At 39.7% G+C, this 10,600-nt stretch overlaps 1 protein-coding gene across 1 annotated transcript in view; it reads right to left on the bottom strand.

The window, feature by feature from the left end:
- Window positions 1-10,600, bottom strand: part of ERH (ERH mRNA splicing and mitosis factor) — a 19,177-nt gene that overhangs the window by 6,739 nt on the left and 1,838 nt on the right. Inside the window, exons 2-3 of the mRNA XM_006171513.3 lie at window positions 5,807-5,894; window positions 1,361-1,481 (exon numbers count right to left, since the gene is read on the bottom strand). Of these exons, the coding sequence (XP_006171575.1) occupies window positions 1,361-1,481; window positions 5,807-5,894 (209 nt within the window). The remainder of the gene's footprint in view (window positions 1-1,360; window positions 1,482-5,806; window positions 5,895-10,600) is intronic.

Here is a 10,600-nt window from a genome sequence, read left to right as displayed (position 1 = left end):
TCTCGCTTTCTGTCTCTATGTCTCTCTCTGTCTGTCTGGCGAGCGCACGCACCCTACAGTGAAAATCTCTCAAAAAAAAAAAAATCTGACAAAACTCTAAAAGGAGAAGAATAGAAGGGTCTAAAAAGTAGAGTATTCTAATATATCCAAGCATGTATATTTAATTTCCATCCTATATACATTTAAAAATTTTTAAAAATATTGTTTTTAAGGGACCAGCAGTTAGTGTAATGGCTATGTTGCTGGAATCCTATGTAGTTGATCGCGGTTTGTGTCCCGGACCCGGTGGCTTAAAAAATTCACGCCAGGCGCATGTGCGTGTGTGCCCAAGATCTCAAGAAGAGAATGGAGGAGAAGGGATTGCAGTGTGGCCATCCCCTCTGGGGGGTGATTTCTTGCTTTCTGTCTCTGTCTGTCTGGTGAGCATACGTGCCCTATTGCAAAAAAAAACAAAAACCAAAAACCAAAAACCAAAAACCAAAACAAAACAAAAAACCTCATCAAAACAAAACAAAACAAAACATATCGTTTTTAAGAGAATGAAAAGAAAATGGGGCCAGCAGATGGCATACTGGTTATGTTGCTGGACTTCCACATGGCCAACTGTGATTCAAGTACAAGACCTGGTGGCTTGAAAAATCACACAGGTTGCATGTGCACATGTGCCCAAGATCCCAAGAGGAGAATGAAGAAGAGATTGCGGGATGGCTATCCCTCCCCCTGAGGGGGGTGATTTCTTACTTTCCCGCTCACTGTGTCTGTCTCTCACCAGCGAGTGCACACACCCTAAGGCAAAAACCTCTTAAAAAAAAAATCAAGTATGACAAGAAAATAATCTTAAGTTTTTTTTAAAAAATTTTAAAAAGAATAATTTATTTAATTAATCCCATTTATTATTATTGTTGTTTAACTTGACCAGAAAGAGAGAGAGAAAGGGAAAGCAAGAAAGCTAGCCACCAGGTCTAGGATTCAAACCACGGTCAGCCATGTGGGAGTCCAGTGCGTCAACCACCATGCCACCTTCCAGCAAAAATAATCTCAGTTTTACCTAAAGTCAACTGTTTTAGGACATGAGACTATAAGAAAAATTAGAGAGAGTACAAAGAACAAAGATACAAAACTTTTAATTTAGCATTCTTTCTACAAACTATATCAATAGTAAAGTTCTCAAGATTTTCCAGTGCTTCTCTGGCTTTATGTTGTCAACTTACGAACTGTATGAAGTGAAATAGTAATTATTATATAGTACTCAAAGTTGCGAAGATCAGTACCAGGCACACAGTGAACTCCCAACACCACAAATCACCTAAACCGGACAAACTAAAAGGAAAAGTAAAGAGACATGGTGACTAATACTTACACAAGGCAGCTGAGGTCTGCCAGATCATCGATGAAATCAAACAACTGACTGATATCGTATGTGATGGAGGGACTGTTGGGATTCATTCTCTTCAGATGTTCTTCATACATTTTACAAACACCTGAGAAGGAGAGAAAATCCTAAATCTTAGAATTCTGGATATGAGTAGTGTTATGTTAATATCTTATTAATTTAACTATTTGAAAAGTGGTGGGAACAACAGAGAGATGGGTAATTAATTTTACACAGGCTGGCCATACCACAATCCACCTGCCTCAGCCTCCCCGCACTACCTAGGATTATAGAGACACACCACTGCACCAAGCCTGCTTTTAAAAAATCTGTTCTTTTCACTGCTGAATTCCCAGTACATAGAGTATTATCTGGCATATGGCCAACACCAATAAATACATGTGAATGAATATATATGGGACTTTCTGTGTAACATACAGATACCTCCGAGTGTATGTGTCGGACTGTAAGCAGATCAACTACAGACATTACAAACACAGCATTAACACCTGCAGCTCTCCCACGCGGTTCCAGCCTCATGCAGCAGTACCCTACTACCTGCACCACTGCCACTGAGCAATTATCATACTTATTTTATTTACTTTTTTTTTTTGAGAGGTTTTTGCCATAGGGCGCATGCGCTTGCCAGAAAGACAAGAAACAGAGACAGAAAGCAAGAAATCACCCCCAGGGGGGGATGACCACGCTGCAATCCGTTCTCCTCCATTCTCCTCTTGGGATCCTGGGCACACACGCACACGCGCCCGGCGTGAGTTTAAGTCTGGGCCCGGGACTCGAACCCTGGTTAACTACCTGGGAGTCCAGTGACATAGCCATTATGCTAACTGCTGGTCCCCACACTTATTTTATAATGATGGGCTGAGAAAGGATAGAAGGCTGTTCATTTTTGTTTTATCCATGGCTTATAGCAATTTGTTTAATCTTACAAATTAGCCAGAATGTTGGTAACTTACTCTATACTTGACTTATTAGGTTTTACAATAAACTTTATTCTAAAGTCACAGAGTTAAAAAAATTAGCACATATAAAAAGCATCTAAGTACTCAAAGGCAAGTAATAAATAAAATGAGCAAAAATTACAAATAGCAAGCCCACATTAGCACAATGATCTAAAGAAATCTTCTATTTAATTTTCATTCAGTGAAACAGCTCTCATTTCCACAAAAGGGGAACATACATTTTCAGTGTATTTCTACTCTCAACTCCTTTTAAGGCTGCCATTATGAATGAACAGGTGACATATTTGGGAAAATATGTCCCATACTGCACACAGACTGTTTGTATGCCTCTAAATGAACTCCATACGCCTGTCTTCCTATGTTTACCTGTCTCTTGAAATAAATAAAACTTAATGTAAGAATAAGGAGTACCAAACCACAGAACTGTTAGGCAACTATCTTAGATTTCTTAATCGCTTCTGAGACACTACATTTTGATCACAGAGTGTGGCTCAACATTTTAAAGTTTATTTTTCACAAGAAAGAGACAGTGGCAGAGACATGTCATAGACACATACAAGCACCCTCGACAGGGTCTCGCACAACAATCTCCTCTAGTCTTTACCAGCCAGCCAAGATCACAGGCATGCGCACATGCCCAGCATGCAGTCTGACTAGGAACTGAATCTCATCTCCTATCTGGTCTCCAGCACCACAGAGCACTGTGCTACCACTGCCAATACCAGGGCTGGGCCCGCCAATGAGTTACTGAATGGCAAGATCAAAAGGAGCATGGGGAAACCCCACAAAATGCATAGCTGAGAGCTAAACAATGACTCTCTAACACCTGTCAAAGGGATTTTTTAAGATTCAATCAACTATTTGGATTCACAAGGACATAACAGAGAGAGTGAAAAGACACCATGCTCAGAAAAATCTCTATAAAACACCTATCCGATAAATAGTATCCAAAATACACAAAGAACTCTTAAAACTCAGCAATAACACCTCAATTAAAATGGGTCAGGGAATCAGCTACAGTAGTAAACCCTGCTAAGACACTGCTGCCCAGATGCTGAGATCACACGGGACAAAGTTCAGTTTCTAGCCCAACCTAACAAAATAGGCCAGGTGTGGTAGCACATGCCTGTGGCCCTAGCGAGCTAGGACAGGAGTACCCTGACACAGCCATCATCTGCCAAAAAATGTGTGTTGTCCTGCCTGCCCCCCCCATCTTGAAGCCCTGTCAACAAATGCTCTGCTAACGTATCCCAACTTCATTCTCAAATAAATAACAGACTAAAACATCTTTTTTAAAAAAAGGGAGGAAATCTGAACAAACACCTCACCAAAGATGTAGAGGTGGCAAATAAGCTCAACATCTTCTCATATGCTTGGGGAGAGGGAATAAACAAGGGACCCCTGTGTACTTGCTGTTTAATTTTTTCTACATCTAAAACTTTTTTTTTGTAAAAAGCAAGCATAGGGGCCGGCACGTGGATTCTCACAGGGCGCTGGATTCCCATATGGCCAACCACGGTTCGAGTCTCAGACCTGATGGCTTGCTTTCTCACTTTCCCTCTCTCACTCTCTCTCTGTATTTCTGGTCAAGTTAAAAAGGCAAGCATATGGGAACTGGACTCATGGCTGACTGTGGATAGAGTCCCAGACCTGGTGGCTTGCTTTCTCACTCCCCTACCTCCCAATCTGTCCCTGTCTAGTCAAATTAAAATAAAGTTAAATAAAATAACTCTTAAAAAGAAAAATAAAAACTATAGGGGCCAGCAGGTGGCATTCTGTTTGAGGTCCTGGACTCTCATATGGACCATTGAATTTTGAGTACTGGACCTGGAAGCTTGAAAAATCACACTGGGCATGTGTGCCCCAAATCCCAGAAGAATAGAGAAGGGACTGCAGCATGGATATCCTCCCTGGGGTGGGGTGGGGGGCACTTTCTCACTCTCTCCACCACCTGTGGCAAAAACTAAGAAATTAGAGAACTTGATGACTGCCTGGAAGGAATAGTGTCAGTTTTAGAAGTATCTCTGCGATTATTATAAGTAGCTCTTTTCACAAGTCTATCAGTTGTTGGTTTTATAGTTAACTTTGAGTAAATAACAGATTCAGGGACATCCCAGCAGCAAAACAAAGTGACTTTAACATCTTTATACAAAGATGAAGAACAGATCATTTGCTAGAAAGGACATAGGGTGTGCACACCTGGTTTACTTGATGTAATAAGTAAATTAAAACTGAACTCAATTCAGAAAGATCCAATCTTTTTCTTTTTTTTTTAAATCTCATCTCATCTACTGAGTTTACAAAGTAAAGAAACATTAAGGGGGAAAAAAGAAACATTAAAGGCTAACAGTTCTTTTCAGGGGTGGGATCAGCTTATGAAATACATAATCAATTATACTTATCTGGTTCCATTTACCTTAATTCTCTGACCAAATTTTTCTTTTTTTCTTAAATTATTTTAAATTTACCTATTTATTTATTTTAATTTGACCAGAGAGGGATAAAGAAACAGAGAGAGAGAAAGCAAGCCGCTAGGACTGAGACTCAAACAGTGGTCAGTTATGTGGGAGTCCAGTGACTTTAACCACCACGCCACCTGCCAGCCCTGCAAATTTCTATTTTTTAACATTCTGATGGGCTGTAACCAAACTTCAACAGTTTTCAATGTTTATTTACTGGGACCAGCAGTTAGCATAATGGCTATCTCACTGGACTCCCACGTAGTCGACTGCAGTTCGAGTCCCGGACCCGGTGGCTTAAACTCATGCCGGGTGCCTGTGTGTGCATGCCCAAGATCCCGAGAGGAGAATGGAAGAGAAGGGATTGCAGCGTGGCCACCCCCCTGGGGGGTGATTTCTTGCTTTCTATTTCTGTCTCTCTCTGTCTGTCTGGTGAGTGTACGCGCCCTATAGCAAAAACCTCTCAAAAAAAAAAAGAAAAAAAAGAAAAGAAAAAAAAAGTTTATTTACTAAGCAAACTGCTGGGGTCAGAAGGCATACCCCGAACTTTATGGTGCTGAAGTTTAACCAGAATATGTAAGGGATACCTGTAAAATATTTATGTAACAAAGTAACAACAAGCAGTATTAGAAAGTAATTATAAATATATGAACTTGATTAAAAAAATAACAACAGGGACCAGCAGGTGGCCTGTTGGTTAAGGCACTTGACACTCCCAAATGGCCAATCATAGTTAGAGTCCCAAACATGGGGGCTTGCTTTCTCTCTTTCTCTCTGTGTATCTCTCTCTTGTCAAATTAAAATGAAATGAATGAATGAATAAAATTAAATAAATAATTCTTTAAAAAATATGGCACGAAAAGATATCATAATTAATATTTGAAATAGCCACCAAATATGTTCTATCTGATATATGAGACAAAATTTTAATAATGAATGTGAGGAAAAAAATAACTCATTCAAAGGTTTGTATCCCATATTAGTGTTACACTCACCTTCCATGCATTCATTCACAGATTCATAGTCGGCGTAAGTTCTGCCTTCTGGCCTCTTGGTGGGCTGTACCAGCAAAATGGTGTGAGACTGCAGGGGAACAAAAGTGATCTCAATATAGAGCTTTAATTTATATGTGAGAGTTACAGAGTAGGATATACAATCCCTGTTCATGAAACAATAAATGTTAGCTATTGAAACATAATTGATGAGAATATTCTTTCTACAATATTTATGCCTTTGTCCAAGAAACGTGCTACAAGAAGATGATTCCTAACTCCTCTGTAAGGTCTCAGTCTCTCCTCATCCATAATGACTGCTTTCCCAAACTCCTATTGCACTTTCAGCCTGCAAGTACTTGACATAAGCTATTCTACATTGCTTCTTTTTTTCGGGGGTCGGGTGGGGTACCTCCCTATCTCCATTGGATTATAAATTGCTTAAATTTTCTGACTTCACTGTTTACTTTCTATCTCTAGCCTCATGAAATCACAAATAAAAACTCAAAATAATGGGAGCTGACAGGTGGTATGGTGGTTAAGGTGCTGAACTCCCATATAGCTAACTGCAGTTCAAGTCCTAGACTGGGCAGCTTTAAAATCACGCTGGGCATGAGTGCTAAAAATCCCGAGAGTAGGATGAAGGAGAAGGGACTGCGACCCCTCTTGGGGGAGTGCTTTCTCACTTTCCTTCTGTTTCTCTCCAACAAGCACACGTGCCCTAGGGCAAAAATCTAAAGAACAGAAAACCAAAATCTCATATGGACTGATGAGAGAGAAAAAGGGAAACGCTATAACCATTGCAAGCACTGTATCAACCCACGTTTCTTCCAACCACAGCACAAAACATTTTTTCCAGGAGTTAAGACTCTAGCACCATGGTACAAGAGAAACTGGCAATATAAAATTAATGTATATATATAAATATAGTTAATATAGTTAGTCACATATAGTTAATAGCACCCTAAAAAAAACCATTGAACATTCATCTAATAATAACTTTCCTTAAGGGGCTAATAGTGCCAAAACCACCTATTTTGAAACACTAGAATCACACAAAGTGGTTAGAAGTTCACTCTATTAAGAAATGTGAACAAGTCTGAAGAACTTATATTTCCCATCTCATGCTCACTGGGGGGACTATTTTTGTCAACAGATCAATTTCTGGGTTTCTAACCTCTACTACTACGTTTTGGGCTAGATGACTATTTTTTTTTTTTGAGAGAGATTTTCGCTATAGGGCACGTGCGCTCGCCAGACAGAGAGAGACAGAGACAGAGACGGAAAGCGAGAAATCACCCCCCCCAGGGGGGATGGTCACGCCGCAATCCCTTCTCCTCCATTCTCCTCTCGGGATCTTGGGCACGCGCACACACACGTGCCCAGCTTGAGTTTTAAGCCACCGGGTCCGGGACGCGAACCACGGTCGACTACGTGGGAGTCCAGTGACATAGCCATTACGCTAACTGCTGGTTCCCTAGATGACTGATTTTTATAGGGGCTGTCTGTGCATCGCTAGGTGTCTGGCAGCATTCTTGGCCTATACCCATCAGATGTCACTAACATCTCACAATTGTGACAACCAAAATATGTCTCCTGACACTCCCAAATGTCCTTTGGGTGGCTAAAAGCTTGCCCAGTTGAGAATTATTGGTTTATTAAAATTATGTTCCCATTTTGAGTTTTTACCATGTGAGTAAGGTAGATTAAATATAAGTATTATGCATTTTCACTATAAACCTAACCCCAAATCAAACTATTCATTCCCCTTCCCTTTACTGTATTTTTTAGCTAAAAAGAAAAAAAACTAGTATTTTTGAGCTAAAAAGTAAAAATCTCATAACGCGAGCCAACCTGTGGCCTCATGGTTAAATGAGCTGGATTCCACATAGCTGACTAGTTCAAGTCCTAGCCCCAAAGGCTCATAAACCACACCAGGCCTATGTGCATGCATGCTCAAAATCCCTAACAGAGAAATGGAGATGGGACTGTGCCATGGTTACCCCCACAACCAGGGTGGGGTGCTCTCTCACCTTCTCTACTAGGCAAGTGTACACATTTTTCTACAATTTTTTTTTCTTTTGTAAAAACACTCATGATGACAGGACCCACAAACTGTTCTGAAATGATCGAAATTTTTAATGATCAACACAGTGGAACTAAAGTAGCTGATGACTATACTTTCTTAATAAACAAGAGAAAAATAGTATATATGTGTGTCTAAATATATACACACACATCCATACCAAGGTCGCTATAGAATATGTGAGCTTGCCAGAGAAAGAGAGAAAGCACCCCTCCTGCCATGGGAGATGACTGCACTACAATCCCTTCTCCATTTCTCCTTTAGAAATTTTGGGCATGCAGTCTCTACTTGCTGTGGTGGTGCGAGACCGGTGTACAAGCTGCGTCTGCGGGAGTCATGGCACCACAGGCATTTAGGAAGTTTCTTCTACTCTTTGACCAAGTACTGGTTAAAAGGAGTGCTGCCAAAACAGTAACCAAAGGAGGCGTTACGCTAATAGGAAAGTCTCAAGGAAAAGTACTGCAGGAACAGTAGTAGCTGTTGAACCTGGCTCTAACAGAAAAGGGTGGACAGATACAACCAGTTAGCATGAAAGTTGGAGATAAAGTTCTTCTTCCGGAATACGAAGGCACCAAAGTAGTTCTAGATGACAAGACTTATTTCATATTTAGAGGTGGTGATATTCTTGCAAAGTATGTAGACTGAAATAAGTTACTACTGAAATGACATCATACAAAGCTGCTCATTCCACTGAAGTTGTGAAATCTTTCATCATGTAAATAATTTCCATGTTTCTCTTTCATAATAAACTAATGATATCTAATGACAAAAAAACTTGGGGGCAGGCAAGCATGTGTCCCACATGATTTTCAAACCTGACGGGGAACCGTGCAGTTAGACACATGGGATCCAGCTACCTTAACCTCCACGTCATCCGAGGACCCAGAAAAATAGTACTGTGAATGCAATATACAAAGCAAAATGTTATCATACTCCTCCCTCTTATCAAGAATGGAATAATTTTGATTATAAGTTTGAGAGGGTTTAAGGAAAAACAGAGCTTGATGACGAGACAAGGTTAATTGTTGCCTACAACGACTTGAACAGTCAAAGCCTTTGTTACATAATGATTAAAAGCCAGAGAAAGTACTGTATTAGATTATTTGATATTTAAAAGATTATGTAAGGCAGCTACACAAAACAGTTTCATCTGTTGATTATAAAATTATTTTATAGAAATCACACTGGCATTTTGCATAGGGCTTACCCTAGAGAAACAGTTTTAACTGTAATTTCATTTTTATTTTAACACAAATTAAAAGACTGATTTATTTCAAAGGGTAACATACAGAAATGGCTATAAAGCTTTTTTTTTTTTAAAGAGATCTCTTGCACAGAGAAAAAGAGAGAGAGAGAAAGCGAGAAACCCCTTCCCAGGGGGATAGCCACGCCACAATCCCTTTTCCTACATTCTCCTCTCTAAAGTTTGGGGATGCACACACATCCAGTGTGTTTCAAACCACCAGGTCCAGGACTCAAACAGCAGTTGACTACGTGGGAGTCCACATAGACATAACCATCACATCATCTGCTGGTCCCAAGCATGCCGTTTATATCTCATCTTAAAATGAATCTTTGGAAAAAGTTTACTACATTCAATACTTACTACCCAAAGACCTGGGTTAAAATGTATACTACAAACATGGAGTCAACAGGTGGCGTGGTGGTTGAGGTGCTGGATTCCCACATGGCCAACAACAGTTTGAGTCTCAGACCTGGCAGCTTGCTTTTTCACTTCCTCCCTTTCTGTCTCTCTCAGGTCAAATTAAAAAGAAAAAAAATAATGTAAAAAATCAAATAACTATTTAAAAATAAGTAAATAAAAAATAAAAACTACTATGAACAGAACTGGACTAAATCCAAAATGGTTATCATTTTTAAATGGCAGTACTTTCATATTAACCAAGTTTTAAAAGAATATATACATATACACAGCTTTACATATATGTATATATTTAACAACAACAAAAAAAAACAATAGGGAAAAAAAGATTGTGAAAATCCAAATCAGGAAAAAATTAAAATGTTACATAGATTTTCCTTAATGAAATCCTTATTTGGATAACCGTTGCCAAGCAACAGTAATTCACTTTGCTAAGTAGTTAATATTGCTTTTACTTCTAAAAGGCTCAAAAACATAGTTCGTAACAACAGTCATTCTTCCTATTGCAGAAACATTACAATACATAAAATGTGCTTATTGGCTTCAAATATTCCCCCCTAACAGGGCAGAAATTAAAGCACATAAACCAATAATTGAGACCAGTAGATGGTGTAATGGTTACATCACTGAGCTCCTATATAGTCAACCCCTGGTTCAAATCCCAGATGGCAGCTTAACTCACAAAGGATGCATGCGTGTGTGTGTCCATGTGATTCCGAAAGGAGAATGGAGGAGACGGGATTGCAGCATGATCACTGCTCACCCTCCCTGTATGTTTGTGTGTGTGTGAGAGAGAGAGACAGAGTGATTTCTCCCTTTCTGTCTTTCCAACAAGCGCACCCCTATGCAAAAACTTCTCTTATAAGAAAAAAAAATCATTCACTTTAAATATGAGTTTTGATTTGTTGTCACTTTTCAAAAAAAATTTTTTTGGAGAGGTTTTTGCTATAGGGCGCGTGCGCTTGCCAGACAGACAGAGAGAGACAGAGAGACAGAAAGCCAGAAATCACCCACCACCCCCCCCCCCCCCGGGACGGGAGGGCCCCTC

This window comes from Tupaia chinensis, unplaced genomic scaffold, assembly GCF_000334495.1.
Source record: "Tupaia chinensis unplaced genomic scaffold, TupChi_1.0 Scaffold149686_1, whole genome shotgun sequence".
In the NCBI taxonomy this organism is placed as follows: domain Eukaryota; kingdom Metazoa; phylum Chordata; class Mammalia; order Scandentia; family Tupaiidae; genus Tupaia; species Tupaia belangeri.
Note: the sequence above shows the minus strand (reverse complement) of the source record. Positions and strands in the feature narration are given on the sequence as shown.